At 41.2% G+C, this 26,331-nt stretch overlaps 1 protein-coding gene across 2 annotated transcripts in view; it reads left to right on the top strand.

Moving 5' to 3' along the window:
• The window catches only part of LOC149172245 (protein HEAT INTOLERANT 4-like), an 87,110-nt gene that overhangs the window by 34,282 nt on the left and 26,497 nt on the right, over positions 1-26,331 (top strand). For both annotated transcript variants that reach the window (XM_089424273.1, XM_089424272.1), the window contains 2 exons: positions 20,279-20,338; positions 20,816-20,874. In XM_089424273.1, the coding sequence (XP_089280399.1) occupies positions 20,279-20,338; positions 20,816-20,874 (119 nt within the window). The remainder of the gene's footprint in view (positions 1-20,278; positions 20,339-20,815; positions 20,875-26,331) is intronic.

The raw sequence follows: 26,331 nt of genomic DNA, 5'->3' as shown, positions 1-26,331 counted from the left end.
CAAGGAACATTAGTGCTCCAATCAACTATCGATACTTAGAGGGATTCACCAAGTCAGGTCCAATAGCTTCTCCACATAACTTCTTGAAGTTATCTCCATCAGTGTGGCCATGGACTTGCATTCAACCATTCCAAATCTTTCCAACAGTTTCACAACATATTTCCCTTGTGAAAGGAAAATCTCATTAGGCATCTGCCACACTTTTAAGCCCAGGAAGTAGTGCATCAATCCAAGGTATTTTGTTTTAAATTCAGAGGCCAACTCCCTCTTGCACTCGAGCACAAAAGGCCCACCACCTGTAAAGAATAAGTCATGAACATATAAAACCAAAATTAGAGGCATATGTTGTACAACATTGAAGTAGAGGTTCAGGTCGGTATTGCTTTTGGTAAAACCAAGCTTCATCAGGCAGCCGTCAATACAGGCTTCAATCCATAGAGAGCCTTCTTTAGCCTGCACACGAGTCTTCTTGTCATACCCTTCAAAACCCTGTGGTTGCTTAACATATACTTCTTCTTGGAGTATGTGTTAAAAATAGCTACTAGGGCCAAGTTCCACCTTGGGACAACTCATTTGATGGAGATGATGATTGCATTAAATTCCTCTTTCCGAGAGGACCAAAATTGATATAAAGATCATCCAATTTGGACAAGCAAAAATGCATTTTTGAATTTATGCCCACACATGTGCAAATTGTTTAGGTCGGCCACATCATCATCTAGGCTCATGAAGCCCAATGGACGTGACTCTTCACCCTCATGAATTGTATAAAATAAATACAAGTGACCTCTCACCTCATTTGGCATCATCATCACTCACACATTCTTCTCTCTCCTCTCATTGGTTCGTACAACATTGGTCATTCTCTCTCTCTCCCACGTGTGGCACAAGGAGGTTGAATTACAAGATATAATTGCAAGGCTAGAAATCTAAGAATTTTTTGCAGTTTGACCAATGTTGACCAACGTTGACTTTGACTTTTTGGGCATCCTTTGACTTCAATTTTTTGGGTGGATTTCTATCTCAGCAAGCTGCGGGCTGCATTTTTGGGCACAAGAACTGAGGCAAAAGGGGGACTTTGACCTGTGTTGACCACAGGTTGACCAAGTTTGAATGCATATTTTGTGATTGTTTTGGGTTGACTTTGACCACTGTTGGAGGTCGAGTTTGATTGCCTTTGATCAAGCTTCAAAGGAGGAGTTTGATTGTCGCGTTGACCATCTTTGACTTCTTGTTAGGGTTGAAGTTTCACTGCAGTAGAGTGTAGAAATTGGCAGGGTTGTTTTGACTTTGATTTGGCAAGTCAATTTGACTTTTTACTCTCTTTCTACTGAACATTTTTATATAATAACAAGAAGAATTGATCAAAGGGTTTTCCCCACATTGGGGTTTTTCCCTGGCATCCGCAAAATCTGGTGTCCTCTTGTCTTGGCTTGTTTTATGCTTTTTATTTCATGTTCTATCTACTTTACTATCAATGTGATTAATGGTTAATGTGATTGCTACTGGAAATCTAAATTGGAAATTGTCATTGGGTTGCTAAAGGAACATTGAAATAATTATGTTAAGCATAGAACATACCATTTTTAACTAAAATTAACATGGTATCAGAGCCCAAGTGAAGACAAAACCCAAGCAAGAGAGAGAAAAGCAATCATTAAGAGAGAGCTCTTAGACAAGAATATTGGTCTAGCTTCAATGGCTACCACATCTTACTTCAAATATGAGGATAAGCTCAAGGACAAATCTAACTATCATGCATGGAAGATGACTTTGGACTTGACTTTGAAAGAGCATGATTCTATGGACTATGTGCAGGGAAAAGTGCTAGAGCCTCCTTCAAATGCGCCTGCTGCTGCAAATACAAAGTATGATAAAGGTGAGGTGAAAGCTAAAAGAATTATCATTGAATCCATTCAAAAGCATTTGGTTGCCTATATTTCTGATTTGGGTACATCTAATTGGGATGTTCAAAGTAAACAATGCAAATCAAATCCTCTTTGTCAAGAACAAGTTGAAGGACATCAAGATGGGCAAACGCGAGTCTATTCGATCCTACTTCATGAGGATTACAGAAATCAAGAGTGATCTTCTATCTATTGGAGAAATTGTTGCTGATAGGGAGCTCACTTTCATCGACTTTGGAAGAGCATGATTCTATGGACTATGTGCAAGGAAAAGTGCTGGAGCCTCCTTCAAATGCACCTGTTGCTGCAAAGACAAAGTATGATAAAGGTGAGGTCAAAGCTAAAAGAATTATCATTGAAACCATTCAAAAGCATTTGGTTGCCTTTTGGGCACATCTAATTGGGATGTTCAAAGTAAACAATGCAAATCAAATCCTCTTTCTCAAGAACAAGTTGAAGGACATCAAGATGGGCAAAGGGGAATCTATTCAATCCTACTTCATGAGGATTACAGAAATCAAGAATGATCTTCTATCTATTGGAGAAATTGTTGTTGACAAGGAGCTCACTTTCATCGCTCTTGGAGGTCTCAGAGCATGGGATGTGTTAACACCACCATTCTCAGCAATGTCAGGATTCCTAGTTTCGATGAATTATTGGTTAGATGCACTCAAGAAGAGACGTGGATGATGGAGAGAGACAAGCTTTCAAATGGAAATGAACCTATTGCTTTCTCCGCTCATGTAAAGAGGAAGAAAAGGGTCCAAAGAAACAAAGGTCAAGGATTCAAGGAAGGAAAAAAAGGAAAGTGCTACAATTGCAACATGTTTGGCCACAATGCTAGAGAGTATCCTCACAAGAAGGATACTCCACGAGATGATGATAACAACAAAAATAACCACAACAATTTCAAAGGCAATGGCAATCAAAGGAACAACAAGTTCAACAATAAAGGAAAGAGAAATGCTCTTGCTGCTCAATACGGAAATGGTCGACCTCCCAAAAGGACAAGAAATTCCAAGTACGAGGAAACTATTGTTGTAGGAAAACAAAAGGAATTTTATGTTATTTCTGCCCTCACCACTGTTGCTCCTCTGGATACTTTGGATCATTGGTTGATTGATAGTGGAGCCTTAAGGCACTTCACTTGGTACAAGGAGGCCCTCTCAAATTTGATTGAAAAGAAGACTAATTTAGAGATCATACTTGAAAACAATGCCACCTACTCCACAAAAGGGATAGGGACTGTTACTCTTCACTTAAATCAAGGTCAAACCCTTCATCTACAAGAAGTATTGTATGTACGTAATTTGAATAAGAACTTGGTGTCTATTTCTGTGATGGAAGATAAAGGCTTCAAGGTAGCATTCATTGATGGAAATGTATGTATTTGGCAAAGAAACCCTAAATATGCATTTACGCTTGGATTTAGGGTTGACTCACCTTCATTACAAAGCCTTACTTGGGTTAAGGAAGATGGTCACAGGTATGCCCAAATTCAACATGAATCATGAAGGTGCTTGTCAGGGTTGTGCTGTCGGGAAACTTACGAGGGGACCATTCCCCTCAAGTGAAAGTCAAACTACTGAGATTCTTCAATTGGTCCATTTTGATATATCTGGTATGTTGCCCGTAAAATTATTAGGAGGATACTTATACTATGCAATTTTTGTGGATGACTTTTCTCGCAAAATGTGGATCTATCTCTTGAAGAAGGACGAAGTGTTCAAATGGTTCCGTTATTTTAAAACCTTGGTGGAAAATCAAATAGGGAAGAAGATCAAAATATTGAGGACCTAGAATGGAACTGAATATGAATCAAATGAATTCAATGACTTTTGTAGAGAGGCTGACATTAAAGGGAGACCACCATTCCATATACTCCTGAGAAAAATGGAGTTGTTGAAAGGAAGAATCGAACAATCATAGAAGCTACCCGTGCCGTGCTCCATGACCAAGGCCTACCAAAGTTCTTATGGGGAGAAGCTGCCAACACTGCCATATATGTTCAAAATAGGAGCCCGCATCAAGCATTGGATTTCAAGGCACCCGAAGAAGTCTTCACTGGTAAGAAACCTGATGTTTCTCATTTTAGAATATTTGGATGTCCCGTGTATTTTCATGTGCCTAAAGAGAAAATAAACAAGTTAGAAGCATCTGGGAAGAAAGGTACATTTGTGGGCTACAGTGAAAATTCAAAGGCATATAGAATCTATGTACCTGGTCAAAGAGAAGTGGAAATAAGCCATCATGTCACATTTGATGAAGATTCTGCCCTTGGGAAAGCCAAAGATCTTCTTATCCCAAGGAAGGACAATGACGATGTTGCAGGAAAGCAGGATGAACCTTCAATAGATGGACCAATGTCCGATGTTGAAGGTCCAATGGATCCCATTGATCCACCTCTTGGTGATCCCTCTACCTCGAGCAAAATACCTTTGTGGCTCAAAGACACTCTCAAAGATGCTAAAAGACATATTGCTCCAAGAGGGACATTGCGTGAAAGTAAGAAGCGGAACATGTATCATAGATGCTTAGTTTCTATGAGTATTATTGTTTAATGTGAGCCATGGACGTTCGAAGAAGCCATAAACATCGAGTATGGAAGGATGCGATGAATGAGGAATACAAATCAATCATGAAGAATGATATCTGGGATGTGGTTCCTAGACCTAAGGACAAGTCTGTAGTCACCTCAAAATGGATATACAAAATTAAACATGGAGCTGATGGGATTATTGAAAAATACAAGGCCAAGTTCGTTGCTTGAGATATTTGCATTGGTTGCTTGATATACCAATATCCAATTTGTTATTCCTCTTGTTGCCTCTCAAGGATGGAGCCTACACCAAATGGACGTTATAACTGCTTTCTTTCATGGCTCGCTTAAGGAGGAAGTATACGTGGAACAACCTCAGGGGTTCGAAGTACAAGATCGAAGGACACACGTATGCAAGTTGAAGAAAGCCTTTTATGTGTTGAAGCAAGCCCTTAGGGCTTGGTACGAGAGGATTGATAACTATCTTATGAAGTTGGGCTTTACAAGGAGTGACGCTGATCCTAATCTATATTTCAAAGTTGAAAAGGACATGCCTCTCATTCTGGTCCTTTATGTAGAAGATCTCTTTCTGGCAAGTGCAAACCCTCTCATTTATCAATGTAAGATGGAGTTGGCTTCCGAGTTTGAGATGAAGGACCTATGTCTGATGCATTACCTTCTAGTCCTAGAGGTCTGGCAAAAGCCAAGTGAGATTTTCCTTTCTCAAGGAAAATATATTGTGAAGCTGCTCAAGAAATGTGGGATGGTGGATTGCAAGTCCGTGTCTACTCTGATGGAACTTAACTTCAAGAAGCTATGTGGAAGCGCTGCTGGGCCTGCATTGGCAAATCCTTCCAAGTATCAACAACTTGTGGGGGCCTTGATTTTCTTGGTAAACTCTCGTCCGGACATATGCTTCGTTGTAAATACATTGAGTCAATTCATGGTTGAGCCTCATCACATACATTGGATTGCTGTTAAGAATCTCTTAATATATCTCTGTGGCACAATTAACTATGGACTGAGATACACTGTCGGGAATTTGGGGTTACATGGATATATTGATGCTGACTGGGTGGCAGTGTGGTGGATCGTAAAAGCACGTTTGGATTTTGCTTCTCATTGGGGTTTGCTTCAATATTTTGGATGAGTAGGAAGCAGAAATCGGTTACTCTAAGCACTGTTGAGGTTGAATACATCGCTGCTAGTATGGCTTGTTGTGAAGTTGTTTGGTTGAGGAAGCCCTTTAGTGAGCTATTTGAGCATGTGCTAGATACCATCATGATCTACTGCGACAATAATGTGGGATTCGCCTTTCAGAGAATCCCATGTTCTACGATCGCTCCAAGCACATTGATATCAGGTACCACTTTATTCGGGATATGGTACAACGGGGTGCAATAAGGGTCCAACACATTAGGACTAATGAGTAGGTCGCATATATCCTCACGAAGCCCTTAGGGAAGGTCTATTTCTTAGCCTTCCGAAAAAGACTTGGAGTCGTGGAAAGACCCTCCTATGAGGGTCTCGCTTGAGTTGGACACTGAGCTCTGGGAGCTCTTGGGGGCTTGGGATATTTCTTGGAGCTATGAGAGACCATAGGGTGAGTGGTTCATTTTCCCCTATTGGTGCGTTGTGTATAAGGTGAGTAGTTCACGTTCCCCTATTGGTGCGCTGTGTATAAGATGAGTGGTTCACCTTCTGTTGTGATACCCCATGATGGTTGACATGTGTGTAGGGTGAGTGCTTCACCTTCCCCTATGATTGACATATGCATAGGATGAGTGGTTCACCTTCTCCTATGGCATATGAGCAGGATGAGTGGTTCACCTTCTCCTGCTAATGTCCCCAGCATACATCCTACCTACCCATGTAGTCTGACACTCATGGGAAGTACCTCTCATGGGAAAAGTGGGATAGGGTCCATCGCACTACTGATGAACACATCGTGTACTGGTACTCCCGATGTCTAAGATGCATGGTGTTCAAAAACTTGATCTGGGATCAAGTCTGATTGAGGTTCTATCTCTGGATTGACTTTTGTATGTGGAGAGTGGTATGATCTTGTGACTCACTCTCGAACAATTCTTTTTCATTATTCATATCAATGTTCAACAAAGTAGAGATGAGATGAGATACAAAGATGGTACATGACAACAATATGGCATGATGATCGATGATGATGGATGGATTGGTAGGTGGAATTCTCCGTAGTTGAGAGGGAGTGTTAAAAATGGCAACTAGGGCCAAATTCCACTTTGGGACAACTCATTTGATGGAGATGATGATTGCATTAAATTCCTCTTTTCAAGAGGACCAAAATTGATATAAAGATCATCCAATTTGGACAAGCAGAAGTGCATTTTTGAATTTATGCCCACACATGTGCAATTTGTTCAGGTCGACCACATCATCACGCAGGTTGATGAAGCCCAATGGATGTGACTCTTCACCCTCAACGAATTGTATAAATACAAGTGACCTCTCACCTTATTTGGCATCATTATCACTCACATTCTTCTCTCTCCTTCTCTCATTGGTTCGTACAACATTGGGCATTCTCTCTCTCTCCCATGTGTGGCACAAGGAGTCGAATTACATGACAAAATTGCAAGGCTAAAAATCTCAGAAAATTCTATAGTTTGACCAATGTTGACTTTGATGTTCTGGGCATCCTTTGACTTTGATTCCTTTGAATTCGATTTTCTAGGTGAATTTCTATCTCAACATGTGACATTTTTGGGCACAAGAACAAAGGTAAAAGGACTTTCACCGGCATTGATCGCAGGTTTGTTTGATCGTAGGTTGACCACAAATTTTCTGACTGTTTTGGGATGACTTTGATCACTGTTGGAGGTCAAGTTTGATTTCCTTTGACTGAGCTTCAAAGGAGGAGTTTGAATGTTGCATTTACGATCTGTGACTTTTGGTTAGGGTTGAAGTTTGATTGTAGTAGACTATAGAAACTTACAAGGCTGTTTTGACTTTGAATTTTGCAAGTCAATTTGACTTTTGTACTATCTTGTTGATTTGGGGTAATCGGATGTGCTCTAGCCACGAAATTTGGTGGAGAGGTTGGGGCACATGAGATCTCCAATTCCCATAAAGGGTTTGGGCAGATTCTAAATAGTTCAGGAGATATTAAAATAATTAATATTTTCAATGGAGTCCCTATGTCTAAACTTGGGGAAATTAAAATTTTAATGTGGATTAATATGAAACTGTGTTTGAATGGTCCAAAAGACATGGATCAAGCCGGATCTAATCTTAGCCGTTCATTAGGGACTTAATCTCGGCCGTTGATATGTCAATGAGAAAAGTATAAGAGGAGGCTTGAGGGTCACTTGGAGAACACACTAGAGTGATCAATCATTCTATTCTCTAGAGCGGGGTTTGCTAAGAGAGATAGAATTAGTGATCAGGAGTTGCAAATGAGGGGCATTGAGTATAGAAAGACAAAGAGGCAGAGATAGTGCTGAAAGAGCAGCAAGTAGCCAGACAGAGTGATGCAGTAGTTGTTGATTTGGGGTAGCATCGTATGTGCTCTAGCCACTAAATTTGGTGGAGAGGCTAAGGCACATGAGATCTCCAATACCTAGAAAGGGTTTGTGCAGATTCTAAATAGTTTGGGAGATATTAAAATAATTAATATTTTTAATGGAGTCCCTAAGTCTAAACTTAAGGAAATTAAAATATTAATGTGAATTAATATAAAACTGTATTACAATGGTCCCAAAGTCATGGATCAAGCCAGATCTAATCTTAGCCGTTGATTAGGGACTTAATCTCCGCTGTTGATTTGTCAACGAGAAAAGTATAAGAGGAGGCTTGATGGTCACTTGGAGAACACACCAAGAGATCAAGATTTCGACTTTCTGGGGTTGGGTTTGTTGAGAAAGTTGAGAGAGTGATCTAGAGTTGTAGCTGAGGGGCAGTGAATACAGAAGCAGAGAGGTAGAGATAGTGCCGGGAGGATCAACGAGGAGTCGGGAAAGCTAACGTAGAGGGTAGAAGCCGGAACTGTCGGGAACAGCCGGCAAAGCTGACGCAGAGGGTAGAAGCCGGAACTGTCGGGAACAACCGGGAAAGTTGACGCAGAGGGCAGAAGCCGGAAGTGCCGGGAACAGTCGGAAGTGCCAGGAACTATCAGAATAGCCGAGAAAGTTGATGCAGAGGGCAGAACCCAGAATTGCCAGGAAAAACCGAAACTGCCGGGAATTGCCATAACAGCTAGGAAACCAGACGCAGAGGGCAGAAGCTAGAACTGCCGGGAACTGTCGGAATTGTCGAGAAAGTTGACACAGAGGGTAGAAGAGGTTGACGCAGTCCCTAGAGGCTGACGCTGGGGTTTTTTGTGGGGCAGATTGGAGTTGAGGAGCTGCCAGAGTGTTTATCTAGGGTTTTAGCCGGAGCGTCTGTCTTTGAAGAGAGGTACTACTGCCGAGATTATTCTCTGTTGAGTGAGCTGGTTTTAGCACCCAGATTGTATTTAGAAATTGCATAATAATAAAACCCTCAGGTAGTTGCGTCGGTTTTCCCGCATTGGGTTTTTTCGGGGACATTGGTCCAAAAACAATGGTGTCACTTGTGTGCTTGTTTTGTTTCCTTCAGTTGATGATTTGTAATGTGTTGAGCATGTACTTGTATTTATTTCCAGTATTTACATGGTAAATAACTTGTTAATTAACAGAACAAGTAGGTAGGAATAAATTAGAAAGTACATGAAGGGTTTCTAACGGGTTAGACTTAGAAATTCCAACATGGTATCAGAGTGTGGTTGCAGATCACAGGAGAACTGAGGACATCAGCCAAGCAGAGCAACAATAGCTAAAATCAGCTGTCCCGAGTGACAGAGTTGATCCTTGCAGAAGGCGACAGAGGAAGGAGTGACGTAGAGGGACTGCGTCATCATTCTGGGCCAGAGAAAGACAATGCAGAGGCTAAGGGAGGTAGAATCAGGCTCACGCAGAGCCACGCAGAGGCTAGGAGGGCTGATGCAGTTGGCTGGGGGGTTGATTCGTCGATGTCGTGATTGCGCAGAGCCAAGTGGCTCAATCCTTCAGTTGTAGGGGTATAGGAGGCTGTGGGTAAGTTGCAGAGTGAAGCGGGTGGGGTACTGTAGTCAGAACAATACCTAATAGGGCAAGACCAAGGGGTGGGAGTCGCTGCTGAGAAGGATTTCTAGCCAAGGAATCCAGATCAGTGGTGTGGTTGCACAGACGATCGGGGAGGGGCAACTTGACTGTTGGTAGAAGGATTTCCAGGAGGGAAATCGGGACTCAGAGGGAGTCCAAAAGAGAACTTCCAGACGGGAAGTAGAGAGACTCAGAGGAGTTGAACAAAGAACTTCAAATGGGAAGTAGAGAGACTTAGTAGGAGTCGAACCAAGAACTTCCAGGCGGGAAGTAGAGAGACTCGGAGGAGTCGACAGAGAAGAGTAGAGAGATGGCCATGAATGGGATGAGAGATCAATATAGGCTGGACGAAGTGTCCAACTTTGTGGTCTAGAAGGCCAAGATCCTGTCCATTCTAGATAAACATCATATCAAGGCCTTCGCCTTGAGGGATGACGATTGTGCCATTAGTACTCATGTGCCACTTTAGAAGAAATGGGGAGACATTGAGCTATAGTCAGGTGGACTACAGGTGATGAGGGGCAGGATCCTCGAGGTATCCAACCTCTTGGATTATACCTGGCTACGGGAGCCCCGAAGAGGAGTAGCAAGATTGGCGGATGTCGGTAGAGACGGATGAGGATGGAGCGACAGAGAGAGCTACAGTGCAGGTTTCCCAGGACAACACGAGGCTAGCAGGCTACAATAATGCGAGAGGCACGAGAGTGTTGCACTAGTGCAGGATGGCATAGAGAGGTGTGCAACAATGATAGATGCAGGGAGTTGTTGCAACAGCGCACAGGTTAGAGAGGGAGCCCTTGTCAGCGACAAAGGGAGCTTCAACATCATGACTGTCTCTATCCTGACAGAGATGTTAGAGTTGGGAGATCAGTTACTTACTTCGTAGTAACTAAGTTGCAGTGCAACAATTAGTAGTGGTGGTGTTATGGGTAGCACGATGCAACGTGATGAGAGGGGATGCAGTGCAGACGCAGCAGTGGCAGTGGCAGGGCCATGGGCAACAACATGGATGCAAAGGGAGCTGTCTTACAGATGCAGCAGTGGTAGTGGCAGTGCGAGATGCAGCAATACATATGATGGGCAACACGCCTAACATCAGGGACCGGTGCTGGATGATCAGAGTAATACACAGTAAGGAGTATGGCTAAAACACAATGCTTGCTAAGAGGGAGTGTTGATTTGGGGTAGCATCGGATGTGCTCTAGCCACGAAATTTGGTAGAGAGGCTAAGGCACATGAGATCTCCAATACCCAGAAAGGGTTTGGGCAGATTCTAAATAGTTTGGGAGATATTAAAATAATTAATATTTTTAATAGAGTCCATAAGTCTAAACTTAGGGAAATTAAAATATTAATGTGAATTAATATAAAATTGTGTTAGCATGGTCCAAAAGTCATGGATCAAGCCAGATTTAATCTTCGCCGTTGATTAGGGACTTAATCTCGGCTGTTGATTTGTCAACGAGAAAAGTATAAGAGGAGGCTTGAGGGTCACTTGGAGAATACACCAAGAGATCAAGATTTCGATTTTCTGGGGCGGGGTTTCCTGAGAAAGTTGAGAGAGTAATTTGGAGTTGCAGTTGAGGGGCAGTGAATACAGAAGCAGAGAGGTAGAGATAGTACCGGGAGGATCAACGCAGCAGCCGGGAAAGTTGACGTAGAGGGCAGAAGCTGGAACTACCGGGAACAGCCAGGAAAGCTAATACAGAGGGCAGAAGCTAGAACTGTTAGGAACAATCGAAACTGGTGGGAAATACCAGAACAACCGGAACTACTGAAACAACCGGGAAAGCTGACACAGAGGGCAGAAGCGAGAACTGCCAGAAACAACCGGAATTGCCGGGAACTACCGGAACAGCCGAGAAGGCTGACGTAGAGGGCAGAAGTTGTGGAACTGCCAGAACTGCTGGGAAAGATGATGCAGAGGGCAGAAGAGGCTGACACAATCCTAGAGGTTGACGCTGGGGTTTTTCGTGGGGCAGATTGGAGCTGAGGAGTTGCTGGAGTGTTTATCCTGGGTTTCAGCCGGAGCATTTGTCTCTGAAGGAGAGGTACTACTGCCGAGATTATTCTCTGTTGGGTGAGCTGGTTTTGGCACCCAGATTGTATTCAGAAACTGCATAATAATAAAACCCTTAGATAACTGCACCGGTTTTCCCGCATTGTGTTTTTCTGGGGACATTGGTCCAAAAACAACGGTGTCACTTGTGTGCTTGTTTTGTTTCCTTCAATTGATGATCTGTAATGTGTTGAACATGTACTTGTATTTATTTCCAGTATTTACATGGTAAATAACTTGTTAATTAACAAAACAAGTACGTAGGAATAAATCAGAAAGTACATGAAGGGTTTCTAATGGGTTAGACTTAGAAATTCCAATAGTAGCCGCCAAGGCTCACATAGGGCCATGCAGAGGCAGCTGGGAGTTGCGCAGAGCCTTAGAGAGGCCAGCGTTGTTGATGCAGAGGGCCAGAAGGCTGACACAGGGCCTCCTAAGGCTGATGCAGACCCATTCAGGGTGATGCAGGGCCAGCGCTGGGTAGAGAGGGGCTAACGCAGTCCAGAAAGGGCAGACGCTGGGGTTTCAGGGGCAGATTGGCGCTGAGGAGCTGCCAGAAGGATTATGCGAGGTTTCAGCCTGGAGATTTGTCTCAAACTGAGAGGTATTACTGCCAAGGAAATTCTCTATTGGGTAGGTCAGTTTCGTCACCTAGATTGTACTCTGATATTACTTAATAAGAAAACCCTTAGATAGCTACACCGGTTTTCCCACATTGGATTTTTCTAGGGACATTGGTCCAAAAATAATGGTGTCATATGGTGTGATTGTTTCTGTTTCTTTGAGTTGTTGATCTGTAATATGTTGAGCATGCACTAATATGTTGAGCATGCACTAGTGTTTATTTTCTGTATTTACATTGTAAATAACTTGTAAGTAATGGAACAAGTAGGTAGGAATACATCAGATAAAGTGCATGGAGGGTTTCTAACTAAGTAGATTTAGAAACTTCAACATGGTATTAGAGCGTGATTGCAGATCACTGGAGAACTGAAGACATCAACCGAGCGGAGCAATAGTAGCAGAAAATAGTTGTCCCGAGGTGACAGAAGCTGTTTCTAGCAGAACAACAACAAGGGAAGGGTGATGCAGTGCCTGCATCATCAAGGGTGATCTGGGAAGAGGCAGCGCAGAGGCTAAGGAAGGCAAAGGGAGCCTCATGTAGAGCCACATAGAAGCTGGGAGGGCTGACGCAGTTGGATGAGGAGTGGTGCCAGGATTGCGTAGACCCTAGGAGCTCTCACCTTCAGGTTGCTGGGGTTTAGAAGGCTTTGGGAATATTGCAAAGTGGAGTTGGTGAGGTACTGTAGTCAAAACAATACCTGACAGAGCAAAGCCAAGAAGAGGGAGTTGCTACCGAGGGTTTCTAGCCAAGGAACCTAGATCAATGGTGCGGTTGCACAAGACGATTAGAGTAGAGGGCATCTCGACAACGACAGAAGGATTTCTAGGAGGGAAATCAGGACTCAGAGGGAGTCCAGAAGAGAAATTCCAAACGGGAAGTAGAGACTCGGAGGAGTCGAACAGAGAACTTCTAGGAAGGAAGTAGAAGAGCATCATGGCACTACACGGAGTAAGAGACCAGGATAAACTGGACGGAGCGTCGAACTTCGCAGTCTGGAAGGCCAAAATCTTATCCGTACTTGACAGAAATCGTGTCAAGAACTTCACCTTAAAGGTTATAGCTATCCCAATCAATCCCAATGATAACGACAAGTACGAGGAGGCAATGGCGAGGGCCAAGATCATCATCCTTGATAGGGTCAAGGACCATGTAGTACCACACATTGCCGAGAAGGAAACGACATATGAGATGTGGGAGGCTCTCAAGAAATTGTACCAACATACCTCTGTGCAGAGAAGAATGTTACTTGAGAATTAGTTTAGGTCGTAGTAGATGGAGAAGGGAGAACCGATCGACACCTTCCTCGGAGGACTGAACGAGATCCGAGATCAGTTGACTGCTATAGAAGCCACGCCAGATCAACAGTTGATGTTGAGGATGGCCCTGAATGCAGTCTCAGAAGATTGGAGGTATTTGTTTAGCGTATACTAGGCATAGGGACACTTCCACCTTAGGATGAGATGTGGGCGGCTCTTCGCCAAGAGAGATTAGACGGCAGTCGAAGACAGGTAGTAGTAACAAGGGGATCAAAGTCAAGTAGGAGGAGGAAGGTGTTGCCCTAGCATTTGAGGGAAAGTAGGAAAAGAGGAAGAAGAAGGATCTCTCCAAGATCAAGTGCTTCCACTGTGTGGAGCTGGGTCATTATGCGACCCAGTGTCCAAGGAAGAAGAGCAAGGGAGAGTCTTTCGAGACTAAGGCAACACCGACAAGGGTAGAGAAGGAAGTGTTGACAGACGATGACTGTGCCATGAGTGCACATGCGCCACTTGAGCGGAAGTGGGGAGACATCGAGTTGTAGTCAGGCAGACTACAGACGATGAGGGGCAGGATTCTCAAGGTACCCAACCTCTTGGATTAGACCTTGCTACGAGAGCCTCGAGGAGGAGTAGCAGGACTGGCTGATGTGGGTAGAGACGGATGCGGATGAAGCGACAGAGAAAGCTACAGTGCAGTAGTCTCGAGACAACGCGAGGCTAGCAGGCTGTAGTAGTGCAAGAGGCATAGGAGTGTTGCACCAGTGCAGGATGGCACAAAGAGGTGTGCAACGGTGCAAGATGCAGGGAGTTGTTGCAGTAGTGCAGAGGTCAGAGAGGGAGCACTTGTCAGCGACAGAGAAAGCTACAGTGCAGTTGTCTCGAGACAACGCGAGGCTAGCAGGCTGTAGTAGTGCGAGAGGCATAGGAGTGTTGCACCAGTGTAGGATGGCACAGAGAGGTGTGCAAAAATGCAAGATGCAGGGAGTTGTTGCAGCAGCGTAGAGGTCAGGGAGGGAACACTTGTTAGCGGCAGAGGGAGCTTCAGCATTAGGAGGGTCTCTAGCCCAACTGAGAGGTCAGAGTTGGGAGATCAGTTACTTGCTTCTCAGTGACTGAGTTGCACTGCATCAATGGGCAGCACGATGCAACATGATGAGAGGAGGTGCAATGCTGGGAGAAAGGACCAGCAGTAGCACGAATGCAGCAGTGGCAGTGGCAGAGCCATGGGCAGCAGTACAGGATACAGTAGTGCAGAGGATGGTGGGTAGCGGGCCTAGCATCAACACAGGCACTGATGTCGAATGATCAGGGTGATATTCAGTGAGGAGTATTACTAGAGCACACTCCTCGCTAAGGGGGAGTGTTGATTTGGGGTAGCATTGGATGTGCTCTAGCCACGAAATTTGGTGGAGATGTTGGGGCACATGAGAGCTCCAATAACCAGAAAGGGTTTGTTCATATTCTAAATAGTTCAGGAGATATTAAACTACTTTGAGAATATTGTGGAGTAAATATTGACACACCCTTGATTTTGACTTGGAAGAAGCAGCGTTTCTCAGACTATCTTTATCTTAGCTTCAATGGGGCATTGACTTAAAGGCAGTTTGGGAGAGATCTTTGTATAACAGTTTATTGAAGGTGTTTGTGCGACATTTTTAAGGCTATTAGAATCCAGTTTTGCTCCAGCATTAAAAACAGTGATGTAGCAACAGCTGAATGTCTTTTTTTTCAAACAGTCATGATATACCCTTTTGTAGCACATTGAAGACCTTTTGAAGGTGGATTTATAGCAGGTTTGAAGACTTAGTTTGGACAACTATTTGAAGCATTTGAAGACCTAGAGCAACTTCCTTGGAGCAATTATTGAAGGATCTTCGAAGCAAACTTGGATTGACATTGAGAGCAACATATTGGGCATAGTTTGGACCATTGTTTAAGAAGACTCTTGGTGAATACATCCTAAAGTGAACTTGAAGAAGTCTTGGGGATCTTCTTGATTAGTATATCTTGGAAATCCATCTTGAAAGTTGTAGTGGGAGTATCTTGAAGACATCTTGTTGGGGCAAGTATTGTTGAAAATTGTTTTAAAAGCTTACTTGGAGACATTAGTGGATACCTCATGATGCATAATTGAAGCCTTCATGTAATAACCTTGGAGAAGTCTACTTGGGTATGATGAAGAGTCTTGGAGGCACCTTTTGCAAATGGTAAAGTTGTCATTGATGAGATAAGCGTATTGGAGATCAATTGAGGGCATTGTTGAAGGAGAAAATATTGTTAGGCCATTATGTAGAAGATATTGGGAACCTTGAAGAACCATTGAATCCATATTAAAGATCTAAAGCAAAGGGTTGGAGCCCTAGAGGATTGGATTCCTCAAGAAGACCAGGTTGGAGCCTGATCTAGCTAAGAGGGTTGGAGCCCTAGAGGATTAGAGTACTTAAGAAGACCAAGTAGGTGCTTGACAAAGTACAGGTTGGAGCCTGGTGTTTTGAAGATCAGAGTCTTCATCTAGGGTTGGAGCCCTGATCTATTATTGTACTTGATTCATTGTAAAGTTTTTGTGTTCTATTTAAGATATATTAACTGGCATAAAAGTAACAATTGTAAACAAAATACTGATTGACCCCCCCTCTTAGTATTTACAACAATTGGTATCAGAGCCAATAGCTTCACTCATAGCCTAACAGTTGGAAGGTAGATCCTTAGAACACAAATGGCAAAGCCAAGGAAGAAAGCCTCCAATCCTTCTAAAGATGTCTCTTCTTCAACCGTGAAAACAGAAGAAAATCATGTGGGAAAGCTCTCTGTTGTTCTATGGGACAAACTATGAGTCATGGAGACAAAGAATGAAATTCTTTTTGATGGCTCAAGGCCCTGAAATTTGAGAATTGGTAGTTATCGAAGGCACAATGGAAGAGGAGTCCAAGGAATATAATGCAAGAGTAATTAAGGCAATCTTGAGTAGTTTACTAGATCCTATTAAAGTCAAAATGAAGAAATACTCTTCAGCAAAAAAGCTTTGGGAAAATCTTCAATTTCTTCATTCAAAAGGACTTTTGTTCGTGACCTCAAATATAGAAGATGGTGGGCAAGAACATGAAGTTAATCAAGAGTTAAAAGAGGTAGATAAAGACACCAAGAGCAAGGAAGACCTAGAAGATGAAGAAAATGAAGAAGACCTCAAAGAAGATCTCAAGGAAAAACTTGAAGTTGCTCTAGAAGAGATAAGTAGATTGAATAAGGAAAATGAGGAACTCAAGAAGCAGGTACAAGATGTTGATCATGACCTTGAAAAAACAAAGAAGGAAGTTATTCTTTTAAAGCATGAAGTACAAGAAAAGGATGAGGATCTCACCCAACTTAAGGAGGAATTGCATGAATTTGAGAAAAGGCACAATGAAGAAGTCATCTCCATGACAAGTCAATTGGAAGAAGCAAAAAGAAGGGAAGATAATCTGTCAAATCATCTTGGACAAAGACTTGAGGAATTGAGCAAATTTGAAGCAGAAATTGGTCAATATAAGAAAGAAGTCTCCTCCCTTAAAGCTCAACTAGAATAGGTGAAGAAAGAAGCACAAGGAGTCGCAATGTAATGGAAGGTTTAATCCTCTTGGAAAGACAAATTGATGAAGTAGAAAAGGAAAGAAATGTCATGACATGTTGACCAGAAGAAAAGGATGAAGAGATCTTCAAATTGAAATTAGATGTCATCTCTCTTAAGGACCAAAAATGTGAAGCAATAAGGATGAAGGAAGCAATGGAAAACCAACTAGTAAAGAAAGATGAAGAACGTGAAAAGATGAATTAAGAGATTGTTTCTGTAAGGAAAGAAGTTGATCTCAACAAGAATCAAAAGAGTTCTCAAACCTTGGATGATATACTAAATCGTCAAGGGTCTCCTCTTGATAAATCCAGTCTTGGTTATGCAAGTGAATCTTCTAGCAAAAATGATGCAAACCCTAATGCATCAAAAGATATTAACACGGAGAAGCTTCAAAGTTGTGCTAATACCCCCAGCTCCAATAAAAGCAAGAAGAGTCAAAATAACATTGGTAAGACCTATGCTCCAAGAAAAAATGTTGATATTGCAGGTAGCAATAAATATCATTAGAGAATGACAAGACAAAACAACTTCAGAAGTGCACAAAGACAATCCTTATTCTCTAGGTATCAAAGTATATTTTTTGGTTGTTGTTACTCTTGTACAAATTTTTAGCTCACGGCAAAGGATTGCAAGGCATATAACAAAGAGGACTCCAATCAGTTCCCCAACGATAAAGTGCAAGGAGATACTCCAATGAGCTTACCGACAGAAGTTATGCTCTGCCATTCATGTACAAAACTGAATGCTTCAAATGCCATAATGTTTGACATTTAGCTAGAGATTGCCAATCAAAGTGGGTCCTTAGACAATCTGAAGAATCATCAACCAAGGATGGGGAAAGAGTCAGAAAGGTTTGGAGAAGGAGGCAGGTTGCACCAAAAGAACATAACGAATGTGTCTTGAATACTCAAGGCATCAATACTTGTTGTTGATCAATTAAGAGCATCATAATAAGATCATGCATACTATTAGGGGGAGCACTAGTCAAATACTATAATAGTAGAAGTAGATCTATGACAAAAAGACCAACATGATGAACTGGGAGAGCAACGTACTTATCATGAAGAACTATCCTTGATGAAGAAAGGGAGAAAATATGATGAGCACTTAATGGAAAGGTACTATTAGAAAAAGCACCCCATTTTTCATTGATGTCAAAGGGGGAGAGAATTTTGAAAGGGGGAGAGTATTGCCATCAATGACAAAGGGGGAGATTGTTGGACAAAGTTGTCATTGATGTCAATACGATGATGTCATTGTTGAAGACGATGGAAACCCTAGGTCTATGCTAATGCCCTAACCCTAGCATTGCTTGTTGAGAACCCTAAGGTGAAACCTTAACACTGTGAAGAAACCCTAGGTGCCAAATTCATGATGCCCTAACCCTAGATGTGCATGTGCAAACCCTAGGTGAGCAAACCCTAGATCCTAAGTGCATTTATGCCCTAGATGTTTGATTGCTACATGATGCCCTAAGCTCTAGAAGATGCCTTAGTTATGATGCCCTCAACCAAATGAAAGCCTAAGTGTATGGAACCCTTAGCCTATGAAGAAGACCTTCACATGCATGAATGAAACCCTTGCCTTTGTTGATGCAAACTCTAGGAACCCTTGTACCTTGCCCTAACTCTAATATCCTAGTCTTAATGCATTAATGTATGAGAAATGAGAAATCCTTATAAACCCTTATCTAGAAAATTATTCCAAAATCCTAAGGTCTGTCCTATATTCTAGGACTGTCATAAAGAAAAAATATATTTCTTATCATTCAAGACATCATCTTAAAATGATTCTTCCACCAGCTTATAAAGGACATTTTCCCCTTCCAACGAGCATAAACTTGTCTCCTAACTCCATGTCATTATAGAGATATTAATTTTTGAATGCAATATATGTCACATTAACCATGGCTGTCAACCGACTCAGGTAGGCTCATTAAGTCATAGACGTGTCCCTCCAATAGACATGTCCCTTTGCACAGGTGCAAACAAGTATATTTGTGTCTAGTTTGGATTAGGAGAAAAAAATTAAGTTTAGAGAATTCAGAGAAGAAAAAAAGAAGTACAGGACAACAACTGAGGCAAGGGCGTCCAAGAGTAAGGAGTTGTGTTTGTAGAGAAAGTATATCTGTTTGGGTGCAAGTTTCCTTGGGTGAGAGAGCCGCAACTCTGAGGCAGCCCATGTAAAGGATAAGTGGACTGTTTGGTGTGTTTATATCTTGTGTTTGGATGTGTCTTCCTTGTAGACAAGGATGCAATAAAGTGTTGTAGCTACAACACTATTGGAGGACTGTTTGTGTAGGCTGAGAGGGACTCTGTTATGAGCTTCGACACCCTCTTAACTTCGAACTTCCTGTGGTTGAACATATCTCTATTGAAACAACCCTTCTAGGCTCTAACATAGAGCTCAAATTAGAGTCTTCCTTTGGCTTAGTCGAGAGATAAACTACATTGAGCATAAATCAGAATTGTGGCGTAAATCTTGACACACCCTTGAGCCTATTAAAGCAGATTTTGACTTGATCGTAGATTGGTGACCACAAGGCCACATGTGTGGGTTGATTGTAAGCTTTGACCGCAATCTGCACTTGTGGGTTTGATCGCATGTTGAGTTTGACTTTGACCACAAGTAGAGTTTGATTGTTGACCATCACCCAGTAGATTTTTGAGTTGATTTTTACTAGTTTGACCAGCATTGATTGAGTTGACTTTTCACTGATTTAGCAGCAGTTTGACCAGGTTTGATTGTTGTTTTGACTTGTAATATTGTTACAAATTCCTAATTTGTAAACCTTGCTGAAATGACATTTTCTCCTTAAGAAAAGATTGTTGGATTTTCTCCCAAGGTTGGATTTCCTAGGTGAAAAATATTGTCTATTGTACATGGTTGTCTTTCTATGATCTTTATTGTTTCCGCTGCATTTACAGTTGATATTTTCTGTGTAATTATTCAATGATATCAGTGGCATGAGAAGTACTGTTTGAAAATCATTAAACATTAATTATTAGATCAGAAAATTGTATTTTACTTTATGTGCTATAGAATTTCTACCCAAATCTCCATTTTTTTGGTGATTGTATATTTAAATGAAGTTTGATAAGACACTGCTATTGCATTCATTGATTTATAACTTAAAATTTGCAATTGTAGGCCTCTTCAAATTGAGTATTTGAAGACTCGAATTTATACCTTGCAATGTATGCAGCGTAGGTGAGTATCTTTTGATACCTCTAATAATTGTAGCTATCTGTCTTGTCATGACACATCATCCTTCAATTCGTTCTGGATTTCTTCAATATTGATAACCATTTAAGTCTTGTCAAAGAGCAATCCATTATGAAGGGAAGCACTATCAAAGTCTTGAGTTGGTTCTGTTATAATAACGCTTTTTAGCTTGATAATATTTTTGCCGAAAGCATTTTGAATCTTGCCTCTTAGATGTAGTCCGTTTGATTTATGTCTTATTTGACCTTGTTGGCAGCTGTGGACCAGTTCTTCTGTTTCCTTTGTTTTTGAATTCAATACTCCTCTATGTCCTTTGATTTTGAATTTTGGATCTTTCTCTGATTATTGTACCGTACTTATGTTTTGGCATTCTGATATGATTACGGAATTGTCCTTTATCTTTTATGGAGGAAAATGACCTATTCTTTGTTCTACCTGGTACCTTGTTCTGTTTTTTTGCAGAGCTTCATTGAATCAATTGAAACAAGAGCGCATCAAGAAATATGAATATTGCTTACCTTGTGAGCATCTCACCTTGCTTCCAACTTGAGTACACTCATTTCAGATCGTCATTTCCAGTAAACATTTTTTCTCAATTCTTCATTGCATAAACACATACCTTTTCTAGATTTCAAATTCTTATTGGAATGTAGTTAATTTTCCTTTTGTTAAGGTGATTTGAGACTTCTGTCTTTTTAATTGTTGTTGTGTATATTTGCTTGCTTCAGAACTTCCCTATTCAACAGTACACCTGCAGTTGATAATATGCATCACTGAATTTTCATTGTAAATAGCTTCATATTTCCTGTTCAAGTAAACCGGTTAGAGTTAGTCACAAATAACTTATGCTGATTATCCTGATTCAAAAGAGCACTAACTGGAAAGTATTTGGTATCTATGTTTATTTTATTGCAACTTGCTAGGGATATTAGCAGAAGATACAAAGGGGTAATTTTAATTTTACTCAACAGAGAAAATTAGAGCCAAAATGTGGGACAATCTGTAAATATAAATAAATTGCTTTTTTTTGTTTTGTTCAAGAAAAGGATGTTTTGTTTTCCTTGTTCCGAAAAGATAATTTTTTTATTAGTAGAGGCCTCTTTGTAGGGGATGTATACAAATATTGGGCTTATGCCTAACAGTTTTTCTCAAAAGTCAAGTGACCATAATTCAGACTGATAACTGTTGGAAGGCTTGAAAATCTAAAACAAAGAATGCCCTCACAACTCCAAAACTGGAATATAACAAATAAGTTTTCAAAATTCAACTCACTTTTGCCTTAACTATTAAAACGTAGAAGGAATAGTGAGGAATCAGTCCACAAACTCTTTATGGCTGACTTAGAATTATCATCATTTAGCTATTGCAAACAGTGTCACATAGTTCGAACATTGGCTTAGACTTATCATCATTTAGCTATTGCAAACAGTGTCACATAGTTCGAACATTGGCTTAGACTTATCATCATTTAGCTATTGCAATCAGCTCACAGTATACAATCACCCTCCAGAGACTGCGTCACCCTCTACGGCCCCACGAAAATTCGTTAGCGCTGCCTCTTCATCCCAATGTCAGCTCTGCAGCCCTCTGTGTTGTCTGCGTCAGCCTTTGCTGCCTCCGCGTCAGCCTATTGGCCCTTTGCGTCCTTTGCGCTAGCCTCCTCAACCTTTGTGTCAATCTTGGTTGCCTCTGCGTCAACCTTCTTAGGCTCTGTGCTGTCTCTCCTGCACTCTCATCGCCTCTTTGCTATGTATTCTTTACCTTCTACCGAACTGCTTCTCGCTGCAACATATCACTAACTCGATTTATCAACAAACCCTGCCCTAGAAAATCGAATTGACTGATCAACTTGGTGTATTTCCAACTGACCCTCAAGCCTCCTCTTATACTTTCCCTGTTGATAAATCAACAACCGAGATTAAGTCCCTAATCAACAACTAAGATTAGATCGGGCTTGATCCTCATCATTTAGAACTTTCTCACCCATATTATATTAATACACATTAATATTTTAATTCTCCTAAGCTTATTCTTAGGAACCCCATTAAAAATATTAATTATTTTACTATCTCTCCATCCGGGTGGAATTTCCCCAAACGATTTTTGAGTCTTGGAGATCTGATGTGCCTTAACCTTGTTGGAAATACTGAGAGGGGGGTGAATCAACGTTTATTTTCAATTGTTACTTTTACCAGTTAGATCACTTATATTTAGAACACAAAAATGAACAATAGAAGTAAACACTTTTATTAATATAATCTTTATAACGAATCAAGTACAATATGGGTAGGGCTCCAACCCTTGATGAAGACACCCAGGGTCCAACCTGGGATGTGCCAAGCACCTACTTGGACTTTAGTGAGGCTCCGACCTCTAGGGCTTCGACTCTATCTTATCCAAGGCACCAACCTTGAGTTTAGGAGCTCCAACTCCAAGGACACCAATCTTTTAGCTTTGCTTTGTCAAGATAAGTTAGGTTGAACTTCACGGCTCGCAAAGTCTTCTTCAACGAGCCCTGTCAATCTTCAGCAATCCCTTCACTTAATCGTCACGCCATATCATCAATGACAACCTTGTTTCATAGAGGGTGTCACCACTGCTCTTCATTGTACCCAAGCAAAGATCTTCAAGGTTACTCCATGAGGGCTTCAACAAAGCATCATGTCTCCAAGGATCTCCACGAATCTTCAATATGCTACTTCCAGCTATCTAGCCTGCTTTAAAGAACTTCCAACCATTATTCTTAATATATTTGTGCAATAAGTCAAGATCAGCTTCAAGGAGTCCTCAAACGCTGCTTCAAGTGTTGCTCAAAACAATTCTTCAACGATGACTTCAAGGTTTTTTAAGTTGTCTTCAAGGATGCTGCAACAAGGATTTGTTCCAAAACAGTCTTCGAATGACTTCTCTCAAATATGCACAACAGATTTTCATATGATGCCTTCAATCTTGCTGCTACAAGGTGTCTTTGACATATGCTTTTAGACTTCTCACAAGATTATTTTGATCTGCTCCAAAATATTGCTTCAAGTCTAGTTCAAGATCAGTTCCAGTCTTCACTAGTCTCCCACAAATGATGGCTTCCAGAAAAACACTCAAATGAACCCTTCAAATGTTTCTTTAATTCCAACAGAGCATTCCTTGAGGTAAGTTTGGTTAAGATATTCCACAAGTTTGCAACTTAGGTCCATAAAGTCTACAACAGGGTACCTTCACAGGTCTGTACTAAGGTTCCACAGGTCTATAACAAGATATTACAACTAAGTGTTGTTACAGGTCCTCCAAACACTCACAAATCTACAATAAGTCACCACAAGTTCACACAAAATCCACCACAGGTAAAAAAAATAGACTTCACTGGATCTTCAGAAGAAGGATCATAATAGATCCAAGCTCAGAATATAGCACAATTTTGGAACTTATAATAAATTACAGTTCTGTTCATGCTATAGACCATTGTCTGAGTTGTAATGGAGTGGTAGCAGTCCACTGTTTGAGTTCTGAACAGGTTCTAAGGAGGTGCAATTTGAGGTGAGGTAAAGTTTTCAACAGGCTTGTAAGTAATCCGAGCTTCTCTAAATGCTGACTGTCCTTTAACTGTCCGAGTTGTAATGGAGAACGTCCTTGTTTAGCCCAATCATAGAAAGTATTTGCCCAATTGTAGTCCTCCTCGGCCTCTTGTTTCTTCTGTGATTATTCTCTGAAATCTTGATCTAATTCATGGTGAAAAATGAAGATTTAGACATATATTTATAGTGATTTTCGATTAAACATGAAGGGACACATCTCTGATGCTAGCCGACATGAGTAAGCCAAGTTAAGGTTGGCTCACTGTCAAGACTTAATAAATTAACCTCAAAAATTCATAACTTTCAAACCTCTTTGAGTTTTGGGCTGTGTAATAGCTCATTGGAAAGGCAAAATTATGCTCTAAAAGATGGTGTAGGTCTCATGGAAAGATTCTGCCTCTAAGGAGGTGAAAACTAATTTTTAATGTGACTGGTCGTTATTTAGTGCAGAAATATAGGACAACAACATTTTTCATGGATGGGCTTCTCATGGATGAGCTTACTTTTGTTTGGTTTCTTCATCAAGGCTCCTAGGCTCATAAATGTCATCATGTCCCCAAGATAGTGATGTATCATCAATCATATGCAGCATGTAGTCTTTCGTCATCATCGTATAGTCTTCCATTATCAAGATCATTGGAGGTAAGTGTTATACCCCTATAGTAATAGGTGTCATATTTTATGATTGATTGGTTGAGCTCTGTAATATGTTCATCCTTTCCTTGCTGTAAAGGTTTCCATATTATGAAAAAATAAAAAAAAATTTAAAAAATGTAAAGAGGGTATACCCTCAAAGAATAATCAAAGGGTGAAAAAAATAAAATGGTCAAAAGAAAAAATGAAAAGAGATGAACCCCAAATAAAAATAGACCAGCAAAGTGTGCAAGTCCAAATGCCACTACTTTTTCATTGTTGCAAATAAGCATTGTGTGCAGCTTGTTAACTTCATGCCACAATTGTTGAATGGCCAAACAGCTTAATCTTGGCCAGTTCATGTTTGAATTTCATGTTTTTAGAGATAGAGAATAAAATTTTGTCCAAACTGTTTAATCTTGGCAGACAAGTAGATAGGTAGAGAAGCAAAGGAAGCTCAACTGTTTAATCGGAGCCCTTGGAAGAAATAAGTGTAGACTTAGGTAGGCTTACAATGTAAAGAAAAGAAAAATTGAGAGGCTTTGCTAGTCTAAGTGCACCCAAGTGGAAGGAGGAAAAAATGCTAGGCAAAGTAGGCTGGGTAGGCAGTTTTGGTGTTGCAGAATGAGACTTGTGATAGGTTTTGTCTTTTAAAATGTGTTAACTATCATCTCTATCACAAGAATAGTGGCAGACATTTTTTGGAGCAGCTCAAGCGAGGCATGACTAACTCCCCTTCTTCCTTTTCCCCAAATCATTTACTAATTCCCCCCAAAGGTATTAAGATTTGCTTAATATCCTAAAAATCACTCGTTCCATTGCAAAATGATTGCGTAAGTAAGAATCTGTTCTACTTAGGGATTAGCCATCTTCCTTGTATAAACCCCTCTTTTTACCCTAAGCCTAACATTATACTTAGCGCTTCAATTCAAATTTCATATTAACAAATTAACATTTATTATATTAAATCCCATGTAAATATAACCAATCCTCGTATTATGTATTTATAATAAAAATCCCCAAATGTTAATATCCCAACTCTGGTTAAACTATAACCATATCACTGCACCAATGGGATTAATACATTCGTTTGGAATTTATTAAGAACCCTTCCCGCGCAAAGGATTAATTAACATTTGGTTAATTAATAACTTAAGCATTCCCCCGCAGACCAATGAGAATGCCCCCGATATAATTAATAACAGTTTGAATGATTGGGTCCCCGCTGTTTAACTCCTTGCCATTTCCATTCAACGCCCGCCGTCTGATCTGGACCTCACCATCCTACAGCTGAGATCTATATTGCGACCCCCCGACTGCCGAAAGTTAAGCTGCGGGGAATTGGTGGTTTCGGCGCCATACAGGTGCCACGCATCGACCGCCCAGCATGTTCGCTGCCCCTCCGCCCGAAACCGCCCAAGCCCGAAAGCGGTGCGGGCAAAACAACTTACCACCCTCCTGCTGACCCTCGCTGACGTCATCCTGCCACATCACCCCTCGCTGACGTCACCCGCCATGTCACCATCCGTACTGCCATGTCACTGTCATGTCATCTGTCCCATACCCCATGTTGATGTCACGCTGACGTCATCTGTCCTTCGAACCAATATTTCTCGCCAAAATTCATTTTTGTCAATAAAGGGTAAAAAAGGTCATTTTGTTGTATTTTTTCTGCGAGTGGCGCTCCAGGCTTGAAATCGTCTGACTCAGTTCCAACGTTTCGACTGCCTGTGGACTACAAAGGCTCCATCAATGAGCTCGCGGCTTCAATCAAAC

Source organism: Pinus tabuliformis, chromosome 4_2 (assembly GCF_031772625.1).
Source record: "Pinus tabuliformis cultivar Carrire ecotype Pingquan chromosome 4_2, CPIR1, whole genome shotgun sequence".
Lineage (NCBI taxonomy): Eukaryota > Viridiplantae > Streptophyta > Pinopsida > Pinales > Pinaceae > Pinus > Pinus tabuliformis.
Note: the sequence above shows the minus strand (reverse complement) of the source record. Positions and strands in the feature narration are given on the sequence as shown.